The sequence below is a fragment of the Planococcus citri genome, chromosome 2, assembly GCF_950023065.1.
Source record: "Planococcus citri chromosome 2, ihPlaCitr1.1, whole genome shotgun sequence".
NCBI lineage: Eukaryota > Metazoa > Arthropoda > Insecta > Hemiptera > Pseudococcidae > Planococcus > Planococcus citri.
The window spans coordinates 12,311,210-12,337,747 of record NC_088678.1 but is presented as its reverse complement, the minus strand read 5'-3'; the positions used below and the strand labels follow the sequence as shown (position 1 = coordinate 12,337,747).

Sequence of the window (26,538 nt, the reverse complement as noted above, 5' to 3'; positions counted from 1 at the left end):
ACGAGTAGCATGAGCAAGAGTTTTCAGATAGAGTTTGTTCATTTTTTAAAAAGAAAAATAGTTCAATAATTTGATAAATTATTTTTCTCAGTCGTTTATTTCGCTTGATTAAAAAATAGGTATACGAACACCATGATTTAATAATCAGTTGAAGTGAGGTCTTGGGACACTGCAGCTTGCACAAGGGAAGTCAGCATATATGACAGATTGACTTTGCGACTAAAAATCGTATAACGCAGGTCATGATCAAAATAACGTTAAGTTGAAGGGAGATTATACAAAATGACTTCCCTGGAACGGGACAGGTCTTACGCAAGACCTCACTTCTGCCGTTTTATAAACGTACAAGGAACAATCCTCAACAATCAACATTGAGTACCTATGTATAACATAGCCTATCATTGAAACAGTACAAAATATACCTACTTACACGTAAATTTACAGCAACGGTAACAACAAAACCAATCTTATTTGATCGATAAAAACTAAATACAAACATATAAAAATAGTGACAACTTTAAAAACATTGAACATTAACTTTACATTATTCTTTGTTATTCGAAAAGTGTATAAATGCAAATAAATACCTCATCCATTCGTTCATTCACTCATTTCTTGAATGGTGTTGAATTGTTTGCAGGTATGTACCTTAGGCTACCTACCTATTTCGTGAGTCGACAATTAATTGGAAAATAATTATGCCTATACCTAGCTAGTTAATTATAGGTACATAATTGCTCAAATCAATGATAATGTACAAAGAAGTACTCGTACCTAAGCAATATAATTCGCTGAAAAGTCCAATAATTATGAAAGTACATACCTAAATTTAAAAAAGAAATCACCACTAGAGTCAATACTCAATATAGGTAGATTAAGTACGTATTGAGGATATTAGTTGACAATTCAGTAAAGAATAATTAAGGCAGTGCTCAAAACATCATTATTTTTTTCTTTAAATACGTCTAGCTATCTTCACTTTTGGCACAATATTACATCATTCTGCAAGCCCTTCTGAAATTCCCTTAACTTTTTCAAGCAACATACGGCGATTCACTTCTTTCAATTCGCAATAGTAACTATAAATGACTGCGAAGAAATAGAAAGTAATAGCTGAAAAAAAACAATAATTGAGCATTAAAAATTTTTATATACGATTATGTACCTACAGAACAGATGAAGCAGTGGATTAGGTACTTGTTAATTAAAAATATAGGTAGGTAGATACATCTACACCTACTCACCTAGAAACAAAATACCAAATATAAGTTCTGTGAAAATATTTTCGGTGTAAGCAATGGGTATTGAAGTTGGCACTATTGCCTGTCCTTTGAAAATGAACCAAAGTAAGTCAATTACATCCTCAACACAGATTATAAGTCGGGTGATTAATACGGGTACCAGAAGGGCAGGTTGATTCTGAAAAATTCCAATATTTTATTTTATAAATTGTGTATTGTACAGCATTCCAATGTAGGTATAGCTAGGGTACCTATTTGAAATGGAAATTATCGTACTAATTTAGTACATAAGTATGTACCTAATTATAATTTTGAGCGAACATTTATTAAGGTGGAAGAGAAATTATTCTGAATATTAACCCATCAGAGTAGTTGAGTATTTTGTTGAATTATAAAATTTATCAGCTGATTTTTGAAACTTAAAATTTTTACAAAATTTCATCAAATGCAAGTTATTTTAACACACTATTAAGTCGGCTGCGGGTGAATTTCAATAAGTCATTTTGGATCCTCCAGTGACTTTTTGGAAATTACTGGAGCCTTCCGCAGGTTTTCAATCATAAAAATTTTACCAAACAGAGTTGGAAATCCAAAATTTAACCTCCACTCTAATTTCAACATGCTATCAAGTGGACTGCTGGTGGGCTCAAGTCATTTTGAAGCCTCCAGTGAGTTTCTGAAAATTCTTGGAGCCTCCAGCCGATTTTCGAAACTTGAAATTTCAACAAAATTTCAGCTTTCTGATTTCATTTGATTAAATATTGTGAAAATTTCATGTTTCAAAAAACCTTTTGGAGACTCCAAGAATTTTCAAAACGTCACCGGAGGCTTTAAGCTTCAAAAATGTACTGGAAGGTCGAGTAATTTTCAAAAAGTCGCTGGAGGCGCCAAAACGACTTGAAATACATATCGTGATATTATAGTATCATTATCGAAAAAGATGTAGTCGGGAAGCACGCTTAAGGAACTATTGCATCCCCCTCCCCCATTGGTCCTCTGGGACAACGTTTTTATAAATGGGGGAGTCCTAAGGAACAAAGTGGCCCTACTTACAAAATGGCGGCCATTTTGATTGACAGGTCAGCCGAAATCGCAAATTTTGCGTTCCAACATAGGACTTGCACACAATTTTTCAAACCGTACAAAGGTAGATCAAAAGATCAGGTAAAAATTTATCACATGTCAAAATTTCAAGTGCTAAAGTGCATTTTTTGATTTTTGGTGAATTTTTGAAAATTAAATTTAGGCCAAAAATGATGGAAAAAATCAAAATTTTACCAAATTGACCATAGAAAGCTGAAATTTGGGATATACCCTATTTTCGACATGCCAAATCGATTGAAAACTGTTTCAAACCGTTTTGAGCAGTTCTGGAGCTTCCAGCAGATTTTTGAAACACAAAATTTCACCAAAATGGAGTTGGAAAGCTGAAATTTATTCTGCAAAACTAATTTCAGTGCACTACAAAGTACTGCAGGTAAATTTCAAGTTGTTTTGGAGCCTCCAGCGATTTTTTGAAAATTACTGGAGCCTCCAGCACATTTCAATACGCTACGATGTCGACTGCTGGTAGATTTCAAGTCGTTTTGGAGCTTCCAGCGACTTTTGGAAAAGTCGCATGGCGTTTTTTGGAAAATCGAAATTTCCAAAAGGTAGCTGGAAGCTTCAAAACCATTTGAAACCACCATTTAGTCGACTTCATATCGCTTTGAAATTGGTTTACGAAGTAAATTCAGCTTGCCAACTCCATTTGGTGAAATGTTGCGGGAATTTCAAGTTTCAAAAATCTACTAGAGGCTCCAGTAATTTTCAAAAAGTCGCTGGAGGCTCCAAAATGACTAGAACCCACCTGAAGTCATCTTCAGAGGGTGTTAAAATTGGAGTGTAGAGTAGATTTCAGCTTTCCATCTCCATTTGATGAAATTTTGTAAAAATTTAAAGTTTAAAAAATCTGCTGGATGCTCCAGAAATTTTCAAAAAATCGCTGGAGGCTCCAAAACAACTTGAAATTTACCTGCAGTACTTCGTAATGCACTGAAATTAGTTTTGCAGAATAAATTTCAGCTTTCCAACTCCATTTTGGTGAAATTTTGTGTTTCAAAAATCTGCTGGAGGCTCCAGAACTGCTCAAAACGGTTTGAAACAGTTTCCAATCGATTTGGCATGTCGAAAATAGGGTATATCCCAAATTTCAGCATTCTTGGTCAATTTGGTAAAATTTTGATTTTTTCCCTCATTTTTGACCTAAATTTGATTTTCAAAAATTCACCAAAAATCGAAAAACGCACTTTAGCTTTTGAAATTTTGACAGGTGATAAATTTTTGCCGGATCTTTCGATCTACCTGTGTACTATTTGAAAAATTTTATGCAAGTCTTATATTGTTGGTACGCAAACTCTGCGGTTTCGGCTGATCTGTCAATCAAAATGGCCGCCATTTTGTAAGTAGGGCCACTTTTTTTTTGAGTACAAGGGCTAGAAATGCTCCTTAAGACTCCCCCTTTAAGAACAACACTGTCCCGAATGTTCGATCGGGGTGGGGGGGGGGTGCAATAGATCCTTAAGCGGGCTCCCCGACTAATGAGTTTACGATTTTTTGTCGATGATTATAAACAGTCAAAATCACCAGGAAATCTGAAACGAGTATTAGACGATTTTCGGTCAGTTATATTGGTGATGTTATCGTCAGTTCATCTACTGGATATCGATTTCGATTGACCTCTGATAATTATTCAATACGTGATAGTCACATATTGAGAAATCATCTATCAAATATCGGATAGGTACATATTTTAAGATTTTTTTACTATTTTTTGTCGATAAATTCTCTTGTCGATGTTATCTGTGGCTTGTTCTGCTAGGGGCATGATCTGATTTTGAAAAAAGTCGAAGACCCCTCGTGCGAAAATTCGCCGATTTGGTGTGAAATGACCTATTATTTTTCATGTGAGTAGTCGATTATTCTACTCTCTAACCTTGGTAGGAGGAAGGAAAAGAATGATGATTTGGCGAGAGCTTTTGAAAATTTATAGGTACCTAATTCAAGAAGTAAAAACCCATTGTTTTGGATTTTCCGTGCTTACACAATTTCTTCTCCCCAAGAATTCCCAACTTTTCGCATACATTTTTCTGTCAGTGGGTGACACACCCCTCACAGACACCCCCTCCCGTTCGACACGACTCTGCCACTATTGTATCCCACAATCTACTTTCTGACTCACTACATTAAAAATTAATTTATTAGAAATATTGTAGGTACTCTGAAACACACATCACACTTACCTTACAAATTCCAAGAAATGCAACATGCAAGACAATAATACAAATGCTATTCTTCACCAACAATATTTCTATGAAATCGACGGGTGGTGATGATTTTGCTACTAGAAAAAAAAAATTACTTGCACAAAAGAAATACACCTCAATATACCAAATTCAAAATCTCAAGAGAAAACAGATGAAAGCATCCACTTCTTTTTCATTTTTCCAAACAATAAATTTCAATTTACTTACCTTCCCAACATAAATGATAGATTCCGGCCAATAGGTGAACAATCTCAGAAAACTAGAAAAAAACAATTGGGTGAATTTAAAAATATGTACCTAAATTTAATTTGTAGGTATTCGTAAAAACTGAGTAGGTAGGTTGAAAGAATTTGAAATCTCCATAAGTATCTTATTCTTAGATCCTCTCAAAGTGCTACGAGTATCGTTTATTCAATTGGCAGTGATTTGTATTATAAAAATGAAGCAATCTTCAACTCACCAAGTACATAATCAAGACGGCCACTGTCAACCGCTTCAAAGAGCATCCAGCGCAAGTGGGGTCGATTATCGCACCCATTTCAATAATAAATTGGACAACTTCCCCAAAAGCTACGAATTCGCGAACGCACCCCTTGACAAAAATATACCTACGTCACAATTAACACAATAATAAGTATATTGATGATCTATGTGCAAACAAACGAATTCGACATCATAGGTAAGGCAAAACAAATGAAAACACCGAAAATAATAAAATATGAACCGAATGAATAAGAGCTACAGTAATACCTCGTATTCGTTTACTCATTAAACTTCATCTAATCCACCGCAGATTTCTAGTATCGATAACAAAAGATAAGAAAAATAACGCGTCATGATTCATAAGCTAACTCCGATATTATAAATGAGTAATTAAGCCTAATATTCGAATGAACTGAATATATCCCAGCCAGACGAAGTACTCGTAAAATCAATAAGAGTACTGAGTAGTCTAGTAGAGAGAAAAATCTAATGATATACACAGGTAAGTTGATCGTCAGGGTAACAACAAAATCAATCTTATATTATTGATAAAAATTAAAAATAGGTAAGTATTTAAAAATGGTGACAACTTTGAAGAAATTAAACAATAACTTCACTAATTACTCGTAGGTACAAAATTATTTAATTGTTCGTCATTCGAAAAGTGTGTAAATGCAAATAAATAAGAACCTATATCCATTCATTCATTCACCCATTTCTTAAATGATGTTAAATTGTTGGTAGGTACCTATTTCGTGAGTTGACAATTAGGTACAAATGGAAAATAATGATACCTATAGTTGATGATACATAATTGCTCAAATCAATAAGTACCTATAGGTAGGTACTGTACAAGAATGTACATACCTAAGAAATAATTCACTGAAAAGTCCAATTATGAAAGTAAATTTAAAAAAAAAATCATCACTGGAGTCATTAGATTAGATATTTAGGATATTGGTTGACAATTCGCAGTAAAGAATAAGTAATTAAGGCAGTGCTTAAAGCATCATTATTTTTTTCTTGGAATATCGTCACTTTAGCACTACATGCATCTTCTTCCGCAAGCCCTTTTGAAATTCCTACCATTACTTCTTCAAGCAACAGACGACGATTCAGTATTTTTGGAATTGACTTCTTTCAATTCGCAATAGTAACTATAGATTATAGCGAAGAAATAGAAAGTAATGGCTGAAAAAAAATAAATAAATTGAGCGATATAAATTTTTATACTATACGACACAACAAATGAAACAGCTGGGTTACTTGTAAATTAAAAATATAGGTAGATATACCCACTCACCTAGAAACAAACAACCAAATGTAAGTTCTGTCAGAAAATTTTCGGTGTAAGCAACGGGCAATGAAGTTGGCACTATTGTCTGTCCTTTGAAAATGAACCAAAGTACGTCAATTACATCCTCAACACAGATTATAAGTCGGGTGATTAATGTGGGTACCAGGAGGACAGCTTGATTCTGAAAAATTCCAATATTTTATTTTACATAATTATTATACCTACATAAATTATGTAGAGCATTCCTATTGTGTAGGTATACTTATTTGAAATGGAAATTGTCACATTAATTTAGGAAGTACCCTACCTAATTATAAGCTTAAACCAACATTTATTATGGGAGAGCAATTCCTAAGTATTATTCTATCAGAGTACCTAGTTGAGTATTTTATTGAATTAGGTACCTAGGTACAAATTGTACGCTTATCCCACCATTCAGAGGCGTGACGAAGTTATAATATGTCGGTAGAGGGGGACTGAATTTGTCCTCAACTGTTTTTTTTTTTTTTACCAGATTTTCCCAAATTTTATTCCAGACCCCCTCCTCCCTCTTCCCCAACAGCAGTTCTCATGCTAATTAACCAGATGTAGTTCGAACAAATTTTGAAAGGGGCAGTTGATAGCAAACGTGTTGAATTTTTAAATGTTCAAATACGATGCTTTTTATACTTGTCAAACAATTGGAATTGTTAATCTATTGCAAGGTTGGTAAATTAAGGTGAATACTGAAATCCAAAATCATCAAAAATTCACAATTTTTTCGTGTTATTTGTCGTAGTTTTTTTTTTAGTCTTTTGGTCTTTCAAAATTAAATTCAAAAACAGAATAACCTTAGTTCACTCGGGCAACAATTTGTGAGGTACAAAAAATCGTGCTTTTTGGTATTTTTGAAAAACATTTCGCATATTTTTTCGTTATTTCGCACTTTTAGGTAGGTACCAACTCTCTGAAGTTGATTTTTCATTCTTGAGATTTTCTGAAAAATTGCCAGTATAATTCAAGTTTGCGCTCGCTTTCCTCGAGCAAAAGGTTTGAAAAAATTGATAATTTGAAAAGTAAAAAATCTGATAAAAAAAATTGATTTTTATATAGCTATTTGAAAATTTTAACAATAATTTTCAAGAAATTGTAATATTTTCAAAATAGGAATAAAGACTCGAGCAAAGCGATGAAAAAAGCTTTTGAAAATTAATAATTTTTCAAAAATAAAACAACATTATTTTCGATATGAGAAGTCAATTTTTCAATCATTCAACTTGTGTGGAAAATTAATAATTCCCAAAAAACAAAATTAATTTTGGCAGTATCTCGAATCGTTTTTTTTTCAAGTCGAGGAAAATGTGAAATAAGTAAGTTAATAAAATTTGAAATTTCACCTTATCAAAATTGAAGCATACGTTTCCAACACGCACTAAGTCCAAAAAAATATTGGTAATAAATTCATGGTACATAGTACAATTTGAAAACGTAAAAATGGCCCAAATTGGCTGATTTTTTTATATGTTGTAGCCAAGACTCTTGCGCAAAACATATCAAAAAATCAGCCATTTTGGACCGCACCTTCATGCTAGATGGCCTTGCAACCTCTCAATCTTCGAAAATGGACTTATGTAGTGCGTTTTGGAACGTATGCTTCAATTCTATTTTCATCGTCCACTAAAAATCACATAAACCGCACTGGTCTAAATTAGGCCACCCCATACAAAAAAATTTGGAGAAATTTACCAAATTTGAGTTTGATTAACCCAAAAATTAAATTAATCCATAATATTGATATTTGATAGTCAAATATTGTATATTTTTACTCGTCATGCTGATTTTGGTATATTTTGACTTTCATTTTGAGCATTTTAGAGAAAGGTTGAAATTAGAAATCAAAAAATTTCGTAATTCAATTTTGAGTTGCTGAAGAAAGTGAAGGCAAGAGCTCTCAAAAATAAACAATACTTCATTTTTTTTCAGGAAATAATTTTTATATTTTCAAAAACAATATATTTCAGCTGAAATTATAATTTTATTTTTTTTTAAATACTGGGCTGGGCTTGTATAATTGCCAGGATGATTTTTACGCCCAGTTTCGAGGGGTTAGTCTAGATTTGGTTCGAAAGATTGAATTCTTCGATGAGTTTAAGGATGTTTTCCATCTGTTTTGATATTTTCAGGAATTGTAGGGCTAAGGTCTGAAATGTTTAAGGATTGACGTTTTGTTTGAGGGAGGGGCAATAGAATAAAAGGTGTTGGGTGGAGATTATTTCAGGGTTACAGAATTGACAGGTGGGTTAAGGTGCTTTGGCGTACAAATGGTTATGGGTTAATTTGGTCATTGGTGTGGCCAATTCTGAGGCGGGTGATTATAATTTCTTCTGATCGATACCCGGTTGGCAAAACGGCATTTTTTAGACAGTGCATCTGAATAGGGATCTGACCACATATTAGTCAGAATGTATTTTCTGACTGCCAAAACGGCAATATCTGACTGTAGTTCTGAGTGTGGATCTGACTAGTCAGATCCATGCTCAGATCTCCACTCAGTCTTCTGACGAGTCACCGCCATCTTGGAATTTCAAAAAAATACTTGTTTCTGATTGGTTGATTGTAGTCAGACTGCGAATCTGACTGTCAAAACGGCAATTTCTGACTGCAGAAATGATTAGTCAGATATCACCAGAAATGTGCCAATCGGGTATATGTAGGTGATGATGAAGGTGTTTCCAAAAGGAAGGATTGATTTTTTGTGGGTAAATAGTTTGTGATTTGTTTTTGAGTTCCATACGTTTTGCCAATTGGAGTTTTGGATGATTTTTAGAATGTTGATAACGTCATCATGGGTCACAGAGAAAATTTTAGAGGGGGTAAAAGCTGTTTTAGCTGACTCATCTACTGCCTGATTTCCTTCAATACCTAGATGACTTGGGAGAAACATAAATTTAATAATTTCATCAGTAGTCTGAAGTTCATAAATGATCTGATGGACTGGCAGTTTCAACTGGAATGTATTGGATGACTTTTTTTTGGAGGAAAATTTCAAGTAAACCAATTTTTGAAGAGAGAAATCGATTTTTCTACTCTCAAACTTTGGTAAGAGCCTAAGAGGAAAGGAGAACGATCTGGCCCGAGTTGAGCGAGGGCAAAAGCTTTTGAATAGGTAATTCAAGAAGTAAAAACCTATGGTTTTTGATTTTCCCTGCTAACACAATTTCTTCCCAACTTTTCCCAACCCACTCAATTTTTCCCAAAAATTCCCCACTTTTCGCCTAATTTTCTGTCAGGGGGTGAGACACCCCTCACAGACCCCCCTCGACACGTCTCTGCCACCATTGTACATATACCACAAACTACTTTTTGGCACACTAATACCTACTAAAAATTTTGTAGGTAGGTAGGTAAGTACTAGGAAGGTATCTGTAACACGTCACACTTACCTTACAAATTCCAAGAAATGCAACCAGCAGGACGATTATACAAATGATATACTTCACCAACAATATTGGTAAGAGATCCACTGATGATGATGACTTTGAAACTTGAAAAAAAAAAGAAAACAAATTACTTGCACAGAAAGAAATATGCCTACCTAAATACGCCAAAGGAAAAAAAAAACTTTGCAATCCAAAGTTTTTTAAAATCATAAGAGGAAACAAATAATAGCCTCAGGTTATTTTTAATTTTTCCAAGCAGTCAATATTGTTAAAATAATAGGCAATAAATTCTAATTTTTTTACCTTCCCAATATAATTGATAGATTCCAGCCAATAAGTGAACAACTGCAGAAATCTAGAAAAAAATAAAAACAATTGAGGAAATTTAAAAATAAATTTCATTACATTTTCTATGACTATGAATCATTGGAATCGTAAAAACTGGATAGGTAGAAAGAATTTGAAATCTCCAAAAGCGTCTTCCTAGATCCTCTCAAAACGTGCTGAGAGCATCCATTCTTTATTTAATCGACTATAATAGAATTGTACTTGTATTATAAAAATGAAGCAATCATCAATACTCACCAAGTACATAATCAAAACACCGATTGTCAACCTCTTCAAAGAGCATCCAGCACAACTAGGATCGATCATCGTACCCATTTTGTTACGTAATTAAAAAATTGCACCAATTCAACCAAAGCACAACGTTCTAACCCCCAAAATCCCACGATTTCGCGAACACACCCCTTGAAAAAAATACACGTCACAATAAATTAACACATCGATGATTCAAGTGCAAACAAACGAACACGACATTACGTAAAATAAAACAAATGAAAAGATCGAAGGTAGGTAATAAAATACAGGAACCGAATGAATAAGAACTAGAGTACTACACCTCGCGTATTAAACTTCATCTAATCCACCGCAGATTTCTAGTATCGATAACAAAAGAGAAGAAAAATAACGCGTCATGATTGATACGTAAGCTAACTTCGAGACTATAAATGGGTAATTAAGCATAATATTCGAATGAACTGCACATGGTGTATCCCAAACAGACGGAGGGAGGAAACGAAAGATAAACTAATCATCATTAAAATTACCCACAAACAATTTGATAGCTGCAAGTGAGTACTTATGTATAATCGATACGAGTACTGACTACGAGTAGTCTAGTAGAGAGAATAAAATCTAATGATAGACATTCGCAGTGGGGTACATTGGTAAAATATCTCGTATGAAACCTGAAGAATCAGTAGTTCACTTCCCTCTTTCTTCTTCTTGCTATTGAACTTTAGCCAATTTAGAGACGTTCGTGAACGTGTGTTAATAACCAGGTATCCGCCAGAATACACATACCTATAATAACTTGAAATACCTACTTGCAAGTTGTTCAGATACCAAACAAGTTCGCAACGCTAGATAAGGCTCGTCGTGTGCGTGATAAATAATTAAAAATACTCGTAAGTCGGAGATGAAAAAATAATGTATATTGGCGAATCTCGAGATTGAATTTTTACAATACATAGAAGGGGAAAATAAAAAAGTTATCTTGACCTAGTTTTTTTTTCAGCTTGTGATATTGCATTGATTCATCGTCATTGTAGACGGTACTAAAACGTGAATAGTACATAGACTTGTTGATTTTTATGAAATCAATGATCGATGAAGAGCACGAGGTGTGACCTTGACCTTAAGAATTGCCCATATGCCAATTTGACGAGGAAAATTATCGAAAAAAACGTAATTTTGCGGCGTATGCGAGTATTTTTGGCCATGAAAAAAATGATAACCCACTTTGAGAATTAGATGATTTCTTTGTTTTTCGGTCAAGATTTCATTTTGAAGAGACTACAAATACAATACTACAATAGTGGTTATTTATACCAATAGAGCAGGGACTTTTATGCTTTGCATAATATTTTTCTATGGACCAGAAAAAAGATCTCCAGGAGTCATGAAATATGAGCCCGATATCATTTCGTACCTATATTTTAGCATAATAGTCCGGCATATGGCAATAGGAGTAATTGCAACCCTCCCCCCGCCGATCCTCCGGGACAACTTTTTTCTTGAAGGGGACATCCTAAGGAACATTTTAAAGCAAACTTGCAAAAAAAAGTTGCCTTACTTACAAAATGGCGGCCATTTTGATTGACAGGTCAGCCGAAATCGCAGATTTTGCGTTTCAACATAGGACTTGCACGAACTTTTTCATACTTTACAAAAGTAGATCGAAAGATCATGCAAAAATTTACCACCTGTCAAAATTTCAAGTGCTAAAGTGCGTTTTTCGATTTTTGGTGAATTTTTGAAAATCAAATTTTGGCCAAAAATGAGGGAAAAAATCAAAATTTCACCAAATTGACCAAGAAAGCTGAAATTTGGGATATACCCTATTTTCGACATGCTAAATCGATTGGAAACGGTTTCAACCTGTTTTGAGCAGTTCTGGAGCCTCCAGCAGATTTTTGAAACTCGAAATTCTCACAAAATTCCATCAAATTGGAGTTGTAAAGCTAAAATTTATTCTAAAAACTAATTTCAATACGCTACGAAGTACTGCAGGTAAATTTCAAGTCGTTTTGGAGCCTCCAGCAACTTTTTGAAAATTCCTGAAGCCTCCAGCAGATTTTTGAAACTTTGAATTTTCACAAAATTTCATCAAAATGGAGATGGAAAGTTGAAATTTACTCTACACTACAATTTTAACACCCTGTGAAGACGACTTCAGGTGGGTTCAAGTCATTTTAGGGCCTCCAGCGACTTTTTTTGAAAATTACTGGAGCCTCCAACAGATTTTTGAAACTTGAAATTTCCCCAACATTAAATTTATCAAATGGAGTTGGCAAGCTGAAATTTACCTCGCAGACTACATGGTGGTTTCAAATGATTTTGAAGCTTGCAGCTACTTTTAGGAAATTTCAATTTTCCAAAAAAACGTCATACAACCTTTCAAAAAGTTGCTGTAGGCTCCAAAACGACTTGAAATTCACCAGCAGTCAACTTCGTAGCGTACTGTAATTAGTTTGGAGAATGAATTTCGACTCTCAATCTCAGTTTGATGAAATTTTGGGGAAATTTCAAGTTTCAAAAATCTACTGGAGGCTCCAGTAATTTTCAAAAAAGTCGTTGGAGGCTCTAAAATGACTTGAAGTCCACCAGAAGTCGCTTTCAGAGGGTGTTAAAATTGGAATGTAGAGTACATTTCAGCTTTCCATCTCCATTTGATGAAAATTTGAAGTTTCAAAAATCTGCTGGAGGCTTCAGGAATTTTCAAAAAGTCGCTGGAGGCTCCAAAACGACTTGAAATTTACCTGCAGTACTTCGTAGCGTATTGAAATTAGTTTTTAGAATAAATTTTAGCTTTACAACTCCAATTTGATGGAATTTTGTGAGAATTTCGAGTTTCAAAAATCTGCTGGAGGCTCCAGAACTGCTCAAAATAGGTTGAAACCGTTTCCAATCGATTTGGCATGTCGAAAATAGGGTATATCCCAAATTTCAGATTTCTTGGTCAATTCGGTAAAATTTTGATTTTTTCCCTCATTTTTGGCCTAAATTCGATTTTCAAAAATTCACCAAAAATCGAAACACGCACTTTAGCACTTGAAATTTTGGCAGGTGGTAAATTTTTGCATGATCTTTCGATCTAGTATGAAAAAGTTAGTGCAAGTCTTATGTTGAAACACAAAATCCCCTCATAGAAAATCACTACTAGTGACTTCAAAAAACTACTAGTGTTTCCGAAAAAGTTACTAGCGTTTTCGAAAACGTTACTAGCGTGTGTACTGACGCTACTAGTGACCAACTTGACACTACTAGCGACCAGCTCGTCACTACTAGCGACCAGCTCGTCACTACTAGCGATCGACTCAACGCTACTAGCGACCAACTGAACACTACTAGTGACCAACTCAACGTTACTAGTGATAAGCTTGGCGTTACTAGCGACTGCCTTAACGTTACTAGTGATCAGTTTGGCGCTACTAGCGACTGACTCGACGTTACTAGTGAATGGTTCAACGCTACTAATGACCAAGCCCACACAAACCATGTTTTTTTAAATTATGAATTTTCAAAACTTTCTGCTCAGGCCAGATCATTTTCCTTTTCCTTTTTCTAACCAAAATTAGAGAGTAGGAAAATTGACATTTTCTCACATCACGTTTTTTTACTTGATCTTTTTTTTAAAAAAAGGTTCCTCAGATGCATTTCAGTCAAATTACCAGAAATCCTCAATCTAAAAACGTCATTTTTTGCAGAATATCTGGAAATAATCATTTAACATTTTCTATTTTTTTTGCCAAAATTGATTGTTTTTGAAAATACAAAAATTATGTCCTGAAAAAAATGAAGAATTGTCAATTGTCAATAGCTTTTGTCCTGGCTTGCTCGGGTCCTATTTATATTTTTAAAAATATCACAACTTCCTAAAAAATTAAAATGCCTAAGTCATGAAAATCAATTTTTTGCATCATTTTTAATTTGGATAAATTTCAAAAAAATTACAAATAAGGAAAGCTTATTTGTTTTTATAGGTAGATATGACTCAATATCCATTTAATTTATATCTAGAAGCATTACCATACCAAAAACTCATCTATATATCCGCAGTTTTAATTTTGTAAAATCATCATACTTGAAATTTTTCAAAGTCCAGACTTCCAGAGTGCTGAAAAGCGCATATAAATGCTTAAAGCACCACTTCTTCCAACTGCCACAGTGGCCTAGTAGGTAAGATAGATGATTAGGATGCAAGGGGTTGTAGGTTCAAATCCCACCTACGGTGAGAAAATTTTTTATGATTTTCAAAATTTTTTTGGGGAGAATCCGTTGTCCTAGGACAGTCTACGAGTAAATAGCTACTTTTAACATGTTTTTGACATGATTTTCAGTGCAAAATGCGCAAATATGCGCGCGTCACTACTATTGACAAACGTTACTAGTCATTAGTAACGTTTGTCAGTAGTAGTGACGCTACTTGCCGAAAAAGTTACTAGTGTTTTTTTTTAGTAATGACGCTAGTAGTGATTTTCTATGAGGGTCTGATTTCGGCTGACCTGTAAATCAAAATGGGCGCCATTTTGTAAGTAAGGGCAACTTTTTTTTTTGGCAAGTTTCCTTTAAAATGTTCCTTAGGATGTCCCCTTTAAGAAAAAAGTTGTCCCGGAGGATCGGTGGGGGGGGGGTGCAATTACTCCTATTTGTCATATGCCGGACTAACAGCATATTTCTGCATATTTAAGCATTTTCTGTGGTTTTTTTTCACATTTACCAAAATTTTGCAAAAATGGAGATTTTAAGACTTTTTTTGTTCGAAGAGTCGCAACAGCACTGCTAAAATGTGATCAAAAAATGTTTCCTCGATACATTGAAGTATTTTATATTAACTGGCGCAGTTCTTCGAATATTTTTTCTTTCATTGTCAAAGTTTCTTAATTATTCTAAATTATATTTTTTTTCTTTTACTTCTTGATTTTATGAATTATGAATTTATAAATGACTTTTTTCGCCCATTTTTTTTAGAAATAAAAATGTATTATTTGATCACCGGGTTCATTTTGTTTTGAATTGACAGTTTTCATGTTTTTCAACTTTAAAAAATTCTTTTCCCAAATTCGTCACTCAAACTGAAATTTTTGCATATTTTTTTGCATAATTTGGGTGGAAAAATTTGCATAAAATATTGCATTTATTTTCACCATATTTCTGCATAAAAATCCCAGCTGTATAATTCATACCATAGATTTTCTGATTTTTGGCAAAAGTTTTCAAAATTTGTTTCCACCCGTTTCAAATCCAAAATTTAATTTTTAATTTTTTCAATTTTTTTTTTTTTTTGAAATTAAAAAGTTTTGTGTAAAAAGGTCTATGCATACCTACCATAAGTAATGCAACGATTAATTTTCATCATTATTTTTAAAAATAATATTAAACATTTAAAACAGTCATTTATAAGCAGAGATTCTTAATTTAAAGCATTGAAAATCCAAATAATGTCGAGATTGTTTCTCAAACATTAACTATCGGCACTTCAGACGATGGCTTAATCGATTTACTCGTAGATGTTTGTGTCGATATGGATGGCAGATGTTCCCGAACCAGGTCCACGATAACAGTCGACATTATTAGAAAAGCGTAAATTGATACGAATTCTGTAAAAAAAAAAAAAAAAAAATGGTAACAATTTTTCTAAATTAATTCTTTTATTTTTGTAAATTTCGGAAATTTTTCAAAAAATTGATTTCAGATATTGAGCAGCCAGTTTTTGCAGTAACTTACCTTACTCTTTTTTATTGACAAAGTTGATGAAATTCAAATCTTTAAAACGTTTACTTACCAACAATCACAGCATACTGGAATTGTATGCTGACAAAACGGCTACTGAATTCACCTTTTTTGAAATCAAAACGAGATACGATAGCTTGAATGCAATAAGCAAAGCAAGCGACAATCATGATCCAAATAGCGAGATAGGCAGGCCGCACAAGAGAGAACTTTCTCTGAAAATATCATTTCATTAATTTAATATTGAAAAAATTGGCATATCTAACGAAATAAAAGTACCTATATACTTAAATAGTCAACACTTACCAATTCAATTCCAATAATTCCGCTAATGCAAGCACATACAATAATAAACATTGTTAAGTCTTTGAATTGAAGCTCTTCGAAAAAATTCTCTGTAGAAAAAATTACAATAGATCTGATTAAAAATCTTTTCAATATTATATATAAATATATAGATACTTAAGCAATTGATTAGTGCAAAAATAGACATCTTACGATTCAAAGTAGGCTTATGCTCATAGTAATGATTCAATATAGGAATTAAATTTACCTGATTCGACCCATCTTGTCAAAACGGATTGAAAAAAAGTTATCTGAAAAAAAAAAAAATGAAAAGGTAGAATTGAATAATCCAGTTAATGGAGATCGTTTTTCTAATAAGAGGCGACGATGGAAATACTGTGATAATTATGTATGTGTGCCAAACTGGGAACAATTTGACACCGAAAAATTAATCATTGTAAAGCCGAAATTTAAAACTGTCAAGCAGGAAACTTACCACAGGAAAACATAGCAATATTATGGTGGCTGTTTCATATGAAAACCCACCCCATAATAATTTTTTTTTGTTAACCTGGTTAATCAGGTTAATCATCATGAAAATGATTAAAAACAGCAGCCAACTTATGCACATTGTTAGGTACACGTCTTGTAGGTATCTATACGTATCCTAACCACAACACGGAACACAGAACCAACACTTCGATTACGCGAATTTCATTTCAACTTGATTTCTTTTTTATTCTTATACATGTACCTACCTAATTTTAGAATGAAAACTTCATTATTTTCATCATTATCAACGTATTTATATCTAATTCTTAATCGTTGCCTTATCACGTATAGGTAATTAGATAAATGATGAATAAATGACCCATATTTAACCATAGATAGCTGAAGTTTTCAAAATACATAATTATAGGTTATAGGTAGGTAGGTTATCATCTCAATGATGTTTTTAAACGTTCTTCTATCAAGCTTTTTTTTTGAAATTGCCCCCCTAAAAAAATAAAAAGACTCGAGCTTACTTACCTAGACTTACCTACTTAAAATGTCATCAAAAAATTTTTTCTCGAAACATTGAATTGTATTTCATTTTTTACCTATCTACTGGCGCATTTTTTATTTATATTTTTTCCTTCATTGTCAAGGTTTCTTCTAATTTCTATTTTTTTCTTTTATGTACTTCTTTTAAGTATGAATTTATAAATGACTTTCATTGCCTATTTTTTTTAAATGTATTTTTTGATCACTGGGTTCATTTTTTTTTTAATCAACATTTTTCATGTTTTTCAGCTTAAAAAATTCTTTTCAAGAATACTCACATCACTCGAACTGAAATTTTTGCATACTTTGGGTGAAAAAATTGCATTATATCCATAGGTACCTATAGATACAGCTTATGGCACAAAAGTAGTACTCAGTGGCTTTAATTTCTAAGTGGAAAAAGTTGGCGAGATGAATGAAGCAGCGTTGAGTGAGGAAAAATAAGCGCTTTCAAAAGCGACCTTGAAAATTTCAGGTGCATGCACAGGGTGTCCACAAATTGAAAAACCGGTTTGGTCAAAAAAATTGAACTGGTTTTTATTGGCGCAATGTATTCTACACACTGAGGCGACCAAAACGTGATATGAATTTTTGAAACCGGTTCATTAATTTGCAATCAGTTAACAAAAAATACCCAAACATTGTGGATAGAGAAAAGAGCTTGAAACAAAGGTTGTAGAGCGTCAAAAATCACACAATTCTGATTCATCACATTTTGAAACCGGTTTACTGGTACGCATGTAGCAACCAGTTATTGACAATCACCTAAAAATTGGAGATAGAGAAAACAGCTTGAACCAAAAGTTGTAGATCGTGAAAAATTTAACCATTTTCTCAGATCAGATTTTGAAACCGGTTCATTAATTTCCAACCAGTTATCGAAAATTACCTAAAAGTTGGAGATCGAGAAAAAAGCTTGAAACAAAAGTTGTGGGGAGTGAAAAATTACACAATTCTGTTCAATCACATTTTGAAACCGGTTTACTGGTTCGCATTTAGCAACCAGTTTTTGACAATCACCTAAAAATTGTAGATAGAGAAAAAAGCTGGAAACAAAACTGTAGGGCGTGAAAAATTACACAATTCTGTTCAATCACATTTTGAAAGCAGTTCATTGTTTCGCATTTAGCAACCAGTTTTTGACAATCACCTAAAAATTAAAGATTGAGAAAAAAATTGAAACATAAGTTGTAGTGTGTGAAAAATTGAACTGTTTTCGCTAATCAGATTTTGCAACCAGTTCATTAATTCGCAGCAAGCCATCGAAAGTTACATGTTGCAAATTATTAGCCATGGAAAATTTTCAATAACTGGCTGCAAATTAGTGAACCGGTTTCAAAATCCAATCAGCAAAAATTGTTCAATTTTCGCGCTCTACAACTATCGTTTCAAGTTTTTTTCTTCACCTTCAATTTTTAGGTGATTGTCAAAAACTGGTTGCTAAATGCGAACCAGTGAACCGGTTTTAAAATATGATTAGACAGAATTGTGTTATTTTTCACACTCTACAACTTTTGTTTCAAGTTTTTTTCTCGATCTCCAATTTTAAGGTAATTTTTGATAACTGGTTGCAAATTAAGGAACCGGTTTTAAAATCTGATCAGCGAAAATGGTTCAATTTTTCACGCTCTACAACTTTTGTTTCAGGCTTTTTTCTCTATATCCAATTTTCGGCTATTTTTTGTCAACTGGTTGCAAATTAATGAACCGGTTTTAAAAAATTCATATCACGTTTTTGTCGCCTTAGTGTATTGAATACATTGCGCCAATAAAAACCATGTTCTTATTCTCAAAGAGTTCTTGAAAATTCAAATTTGACGAGTTATTTTCAGGCTGGAAAAATCAAATTTTATTTAATTCACGTACATGGAAAGCTGGAAGTTGATTTGTATTCTTATTTTCAGCCACGTAAAGCTTTTTCAAATGATTTTTGAAGGCTATCTAAAGCTGTCAAAAAAAAAAGAAAAATTGAAATTTCAAACCCTTGGAAATGGATTGAAATAGCCACAAAATTCAACAAGGACGATGTATTTGAGTTTATGGGTAAGTCAATTACACTTTTCCCTTTTTGTGGCAATTTTTCTAACAATAAGACTGGAAAATTCAAGAATCTGTCAGAGGTTTCAAAATTGTTTGAAACCATCACTATATGCAATTTGAACTCATTCGATTAATTCATGCATTTTTTCAAAAAATTGAATAAAAATACCGAAAAATATTTGGATCTTCCAAATACCTAATCCAAAAAGGTCAACAATCGATTTTGGATATTTCGTATTTCCATGCTGGTTCGTTCGTTGGAGGCAGATTTTTAATTTTTTTCTTCGAAAAATTGGTTGAGAAATTTTAAAATTTGGAATACTTATACGTAGCAATAATTTATTTTTGACAATTTGTGCCTAAACCAACTGAAAGGGTTTACAAAGATTAGTCCGATTTCTTGGTACATATGCTGGAATTTCATTCTATGTACCTGGCCCTTCTTATGAGCATTTCTTTGAAGTATAAAAATTAAAAACTTCAGCGCAGACTCCAAAAATGTCTCGAAATCTCCACTAATTGATTCAAAAGGTCTATAGAAATAAATAGATTTTCATTCTTCTACCTGAATTAGATTCAAAATTTGGTTTATCTATCCATCTGAAAAATGACCTGAATTAGAATTTTCAAAAATCGAAAAATGAACTTCTGCACTTGAAATTTTTTCACCGATTTTTTCAATAGTGAGAAGACCTTCGATGTAGTCAGCCACAAAATTTATAGCTAATGAGCTGTCCAATTGCATAATTGCCGATCTCACATGGGTCCAAAGGCGGAAAAATTTTGATTTTTAGCCAATTTACTTCCGCTCTGAAAAACTGTCAAAAATCCCCCCCCCCCCCATGAAAGTCGTAAAACGTGATACATATTGGAATTCTTCCGGTTTTTGGAATAGTCTAAAAATTCGAATTTCGACCATACAATTCCAAAAATAATTGTAACAGCTCATCACAAACCTCTTAGTCTTGAGGTCACTCGGCCGTCAATTTTTCTTTAAGTACATAGGTACTCTATTTTTCATCCCAGCTCAAGGAAAATATCAACTTGATATTTCTTCCTGAAACCTTTCGTACATAATTTTGTTACATTAAAATTTTAAATCTGAGAAAATTGTATTGTTTAAAAAGTAATCAAAAATTACGTTGCATGCCATAATACATTCATTATCCTTATTAGTATAGGTACTTATATTGATGAATTTTTAGGTATCATTATTTTTTGATAGGTAAGTAATCATAAACATTTAAAACAGTAACTTAGGCACAGATAGGTACTTAATTTAAAACATTGAAAATCCAAATGAGCCTACAACCCAAACGGTGGCAATTTAACGCGCTGATTGTCTCTCAAACATTAAGTATCGGTGCATCAGACGATGGCTTCGATTTAGATGTTTGTTTCGATTTGGATGGCAGATCTTCACCAAACAGGTCCATGAAAAGAGTGAAAATTATTTGGAAAGCGTAAAGTGACACGAGTTCTGTAAAAAAAAAAAAAAAATGGAAACAATTTTTCTAAACAATATTGAACTGGGTCCGGTATGTATAGGTAAGATGAGGGGGTAAATAAGTGAGTAATTAAGTATGCTACCTATAGTGCATTTTAGACATGAAAATTTACAGGAAAAAATTACCTACGCCAGTGGGTATTTTTTTTCAAAATCATCATGCTGAATTGATTTGCTTATTTTTTTAAATTTCATAAATTTTCCAACAGATTGATTTCACATATTGAGCTGTCAGTTTTTACAGTCACTTTTTCGTTGACAAAGTACTCGTACATTTATATGGAGATAAAAATGTAGGTAAATAATTGCGAAATAATTTTCATAATTTGAAAAAAAATGAGATCGCTGACGAATTAAAATTTAAATAATCTTTGATACATTTACTTACCAGCAATCAAAGCATACTGGAATTGTACGCTGACAAAACGGCTACTGAATTGACCTTTCGTAAAATCAAAATAACCGACGATATATTGAATGCAAGTAGCCAACAAAGCAAAAATTATTAACAGTAATGCCAAAAGGATCGGCGTAGTAAGAGATACCTTTTTCTGAAAATATTATATCATTAATTGAATAGGTAACTATTTAAAAAGTTGACAATAACGAAATAAAAGTACAGGTAGTCACCACTCACGAGTTCAATTCCAATCAGTGCGCTTAGGCAAGTACATACAAAAACAAAAAACATAAAGTCATTCACGTGAACCTCAAAAGAGTTCTCTGTAGAAAAAAATTATAAAACAATAAGTAAAAAATCTTTAGTACCTGCTCCTATATCATAATTATCTAGGTACGTCATCGAGCAATTGATTAGCATTAAATATGGACATCATTCGATTCAAAATAAGACTAGGTACCTACATATAACCAAGGAATTCAATTTACCTGCTTCGATGTATTTTGAGAGGAAGGCTTGAATAAAACTCAGCTAAAAAAAAATAAAGAAAAAGAAATAGAATAATGGAGTTAATGGAGACCATTTTTCTTATAAGAAAGGATAATTTGATGGATAAGGAAATACTGTGATAACTGTGCCAAACCAAGAACAATTTGACACCAAAAAACTAGCAACTAAAGCTGAATGCTTAAAACTATCAAGGAGGAAACTTACCACAGGAAAACCTAGCAATATTACGGAGGCTGTTTTATATGAGAGCACACCGCATACCAATTTGTCTGTCTTAATCATCATAAAAACAATTATCAGCAGCAACAAACCTATACTCATTGTTACACTTTTATATCCTAATCCACAACACAGAACCAACTCTTAAATCACTCGAATTTTATTTAAACTTGATTTTTTATTTCTTCTTATACTTAGGTATTAGGTACCTAAATTTAGGAGGAAAACTTCATTAATTTCATCATTATCAACGTGGGTACTTAGGTTATCAAATTCCTAATCAGTTCCTTATGACGTGATTAGATAAGTGATCAAATAAACCATATTTTTAACCATAAATAGCTGACGTTTTCAAATAATTATAGGCTACCTACTTGTACATACATGTCAATAATGTGTTTCAAACGTTCTTTTACCAACCTATTCTTTGAAATTGCCCCCCAAAAAAGAAGAAAAAGCTGATCCTTCTGGAGGGAGAATATAGTCCTTAAAGAAAGGATAATTTGAATTGAAATTTCGCTGTATAGCCTCTCAATGCTGTCTGTCTACCTGTCTGGGCTCTTTGGGTCATTGATCCTTCTGTCAGGCTTCCCAAGGGCGCCTGTTTTCCTGTCTGTCCATCTGTCTTACCTCTTGAGTTCATTGATCCGCCTGTCTAGACTCTCAAGGTCACTGACCTGCTTGTTTAGCCACTCCAGATTATTTATCTGTTGGTCAGTCTGGCGTTTTCAAGTCAATGTCCCATCCCATCAGTATGTCTTCTCAAGGTCATTGACCCTTCTTCCTGGCCTTTCAAGGTCGTCTGCACGTCATGCCAGGTTTCTCAAGGCCACTATGACCTACTTGTTTAGCATCTATAGGCTGTCTGTGTGCCTGTCTGGCTTTTCAAGGGTTGTCTGTCTGCCTGTCTTTTTGATCTCTTGAGGTCATTGACCTCTGTATGTGCTTCAAAATGGCTTGAAACCATCACCATGCAATGCATTTGGGCGGTCAAACACTTTCAATTAATTCGTGTGAAAATTTCTAAGTTTGTTTCTGCTGGTTTAAAATCTATGAGGGTCATTCAACAACTAAGTTTCCCATTTTTTTTTCTCAGAAACTACTAATGGGAAATTCATTCTGTTTGCGGGGGGACGTTTCTGAGGGTGTTTTGGCACTACTGTAAAAATTCCAGCGTGGTAGTGTCAATAGAACGGACCCTACAGTACGAAAACCATGGAGCTACCACTAGCTAGTGCCGCTGATTGTGAAGTTCGAAGTACGATTCGTTTTTTGTGTGCTCTCAGTAATGACGCGAGTGATATTCATCGAGACATTGTTATGGTGTATGGGGAAGGTGCCATGAGTGTCCAGATGGTTCGCCAATGGGTTAAATCCTTCTAGGAGGGTCGAGAAGAGGTTCATGATTTGCAGTGTTCTGGCTGGCCGTCTGACGCCATCAACAAAAACTCGATCACAGCTGTTTGCGCTATACTCAACGAGAATCGCCGCGTTACTGTAACCGATATTCAACATGTATTGAAGGACAACCATCTTCTCAACATCTCAGTAGGCTCGATACACACTCTAGTCCATGATAATCTCGAAATGCGTAATGGGCTCAGGTTTGGAATTCCTCACGTGATATCATGAGGAGGGGGATGCACTTTTTGGTCGAATAGTGACTGGAGACGAGTCATGGATTCATTATTATACACCGGAAACACGAAGACAATCGATGCAGTGGGTCAGTCCAGGCAAAAAAGTGCCAAACAAATTCAAGACTGTGCCATCCGCCGGAAAGGTCCTCCTCACGGTGTTTTGGGATACTGAGGGCATTCTTCTGGAGGAATATATGGAGAAAGGTAAAACCATTAATTCCTTATCTTACCAGGAGACTTTAAAAAACCTCCGACGTGCGATTCAGAACAAACGACGAGGAAAATTGCGTCAAAAAGTGCTGCTGATTCACGATAATGCCCATCCTCACACGGCAAATGCGACTTGAGAGTTCCTTAAAACGTTTAATTGGGAAGTTTTTCCACATCCGCCGCATTCCCCTGACCTGGCCCCATTGGATTATTACCTGTTCTGTCACCTGAAAGTCGAATTTGTAGGCGAACGATTCAAAAACACAGCCAAACTGCAGCATGCCATCCACACCTACTTCGAGAATTTGGTGACACCACACTACCGCGTGGTGATAGAAAAGCTGCTCTATTGGTACAAGTGCTTAGAATGTAACGGCGGTTACATAGAGAAATAGAGAATATCTTCAAATATATTATACACGGAAAAAAATTTTAACATAAATTACCTGTTAAAAAATAATAAATGTCCGCCAAAAAATATATTTTACCCAAAATTAGGTAGAATTTACAAACCTCATAGTAAAATTTACTAATCTCATAGTAAAAATCACTCAACGTGTGGTTCAATTCGTGATGAAAGTAAAAATTACATTTCTGTATAGTATTTTTTCCCACAAAATTCAATGTAATTTTTACTATTTACGGATGGTAAATTTTTACTATTCTGTTCTGGTAAAAAATAAAATTGTATGATTGAATAAAAAGTACTGCACCAGGTGGTATTATCTGTTGCGATTGTAACGGTAATTTTTACTATTCACGAATAGTAAAGTTTCACTATTCTGCCCAAGTAAAAATTACTCAGTTATAAAAGTAATTTTTACTATTATTTCTAAGTAAATATCACGCATTGTGAGAGTAATTCTTACTACATGGAAAACACGAATTACTGTGTCAATATTAATAGTCCGGCATATGACAATAGGAGTAATTGCACCCCCCCCCCCGCCGATCCTCCGCGACAGCTTTTTTCTTAAAGGGGACATCCTGAAGAACATTTTAAAGCAAACTTGCCAAAAAAAAAAGGTGGCCTTACTTACAAAAAGGCGGCAATTTTGATTGACAGGTCAGCCGAAATCGCAGATTTTGCGTTTTAACATAGGGCTTGCACGAACTTTTTCAAACTTTACAAAGGTAGATCGAAAGATCATGCAAAAATTTATCACCTGTCAAAATTTCAAGGTCTAAAGTGCGTTTTTCGATTTTTGGTGAATTTTTGAAAACCGAATTTAGGCTAAAACTGAGGGAAAAAATCAAAATTTCACCAAATTGACCAAGAAAGCTGAAATTTGGAATATACCCTATTTTCGACATGTCAAATCGATTGGAAACGGTTTCAAGCCGTTTTGAGCAGTTCTGGAGCCTCTAGCAGATTTTTGAAACTTTAAATTTTCACAAAATTTCATCAAATGGAGATGTAAAGCTGAAATTTACTCTACACTCCAATTTTAACACCCTCTGAAGACGACTTCAGGTGGGTTCAAGTAATTTTAGGGCATCCAGCGACTTTTTTGAAAATTACTGGAACCTCCAGTAGATTTTTGGAACTTGAAATTTCCCCAACATTAAATTATCAAATAGAGTTGGCAAGCTGAAATTTACTTCGCAGATTACATGATGGTTTCAAATGGTTTTGAAATTTCAATTTTCCAAAAAAACGTCATACAACCTTTCAAAAAGTTGCTGGAGGCTCCAAAACGACTTGAAATTCACCAGCAGTCAACTTCGTAGCGCATTGAAATTAGTTTGCAGAATGAATTTCGACTCTCCATCTTGGTTTGATGAAATTTTGGGGAAATTTCAATCTTCAAAAATCTACTGGAGGCTCCAGTAATGTTCAAAACAGTCGTTGGAGGCTCTAAAATGACTTGAAATTCACCAGCAGTCAACTTCGTAGCGTATTGAAATTAGTTTGCAGAATGAATTTCGACTCTACATCTTGGTTTGATGAAATTTTGGGGAAATTTCAATCTTCAAAAATCTACTGGAGGCTCCAGTAATGTTAAAAAAAGTCGTTGGAGGCTGTAAAATGACTTTAAATCCACCAGAAGTCGTTTTCAGAGGGTGTTAAAATTGGAGTGTAGAGTAAATTTCAGCTTTCCATCTCTATTTGATGAAATTTTGTGAAAATTTAAAGTTTCAAAAATCTGCTGGGGGCTTCAGGAATTTTCAAACAGTTGCTGGAGGATCCAAAACGACTTGAAATTCACCTGCAGTACTTCGTAGCGTATTGAAATTAGTTTTTAGAATAAATTTTAGCTTTACAAACCAATTTGATGGAACTTTGTGGGAATTTCGAGTTTCAAAAACCTGCTGGAGGCTCCAGAACTGCTCAAAATGGGTTGAAACCGTCTCCAATCGATTTGGCATGTCGAAAATAGGGTATATCCCAAATTTCAGCTTTCTTGGTCAATTTGGTAACATTTTGATTTTTTCTCTCACTTTTGGCCTAAATTCGAGTTTCAAAAATTCACCAAAAATCGAAAAACGCACTTTAGACCTTGAAATTTTATACGATATACCGGCAACACAGAAAATACACACACAAACATGTGAAAAAGTGCTATCCAATCAAACTGCACGTAATAAACAGTAACGTGATTTGAAATAGCACCACGCGTTTGCAAACAAATATATTCTT

At 33.9% G+C, this 26,538-nt stretch overlaps 4 protein-coding genes across 5 annotated transcripts; all 4 read right to left on the bottom strand.

Moving 5' to 3' along the window:
• Window positions 1–69: 69 nt before the first annotated feature.
• Window positions 70–6,029, bottom strand: LOC135834698 (uncharacterized). 2 transcript variants are annotated; one of them, XM_065348649.1, is made up of 5 exons: window positions 5,007–6,029; window positions 4,754–4,805; window positions 4,523–4,623; window positions 1,245–1,419; window positions 70–1,113 (listed from the first exon to the last, which is right to left on the bottom strand). In XM_065348649.1, the coding sequence occupies exons 1-5, from the start codon at window positions 5,082–5,084 to the stop codon at window positions 998–1,000; spliced, it is 522 nt and encodes a 173-aa protein (XP_065204721.1). In that variant the 5' UTR covers window positions 5,085–6,029; the 3' UTR covers window positions 70–997. The 2 variants fall into 2 exon arrangements, with proteins under 2 accessions (XP_065204721.1, XP_065204722.1); XM_065348650.1 differs by having other exon boundaries at window positions 4,523–4,620.
• On the bottom strand, window positions 5,166–10,934 carry LOC135834699 (uncharacterized). Its single transcript, XM_065348651.1, has 5 exons — window positions 10,331–10,934; window positions 10,049–10,100; window positions 9,749–9,849; window positions 6,333–6,507; window positions 5,166–6,220 (listed from the first exon to the last, which is right to left on the bottom strand). Exons 1-5 carry the CDS (start codon window positions 10,406–10,408, stop codon window positions 6,126–6,128), a joined length of 501 nt encoding a protein of 166 aa, XP_065204723.1. The 5' UTR covers window positions 10,409–10,934; the 3' UTR covers window positions 5,166–6,125.
• Window positions 10,935–15,685: 4,751 nt separating this feature from the next.
• LOC135834697 (uncharacterized) lies at window positions 15,686–17,095 on the bottom strand. Its single transcript, XM_065348648.1, has 5 exons — window positions 16,824–17,095; window positions 16,596–16,638; window positions 16,349–16,437; window positions 16,095–16,257; window positions 15,686–15,909 (listed from the first exon to the last, which is right to left on the bottom strand). Exons 1-5 carry the CDS (start codon window positions 16,956–16,958, stop codon window positions 15,767–15,769), a joined length of 573 nt encoding a protein of 190 aa, XP_065204720.1. The 5' UTR covers window positions 16,959–17,095; the 3' UTR covers window positions 15,686–15,766.
• Window positions 17,096–20,504: 3,409 nt separating this feature from the next.
• LOC135834696 (uncharacterized) lies at window positions 20,505–22,254 on the bottom strand. The gene is made up of 5 exons (XM_065348647.1): window positions 22,033–22,254; window positions 21,807–21,849; window positions 21,556–21,641; window positions 21,307–21,469; window positions 20,505–20,891 (listed from the first exon to the last, which is right to left on the bottom strand). Exons 1-5 carry the CDS (start codon window positions 22,147–22,149, stop codon window positions 20,758–20,760), a joined length of 543 nt encoding a protein of 180 aa, XP_065204719.1. The 5' UTR covers window positions 22,150–22,254; the 3' UTR covers window positions 20,505–20,757.
• Window positions 22,255–26,538: the final 4,284 nt, after the last annotated feature.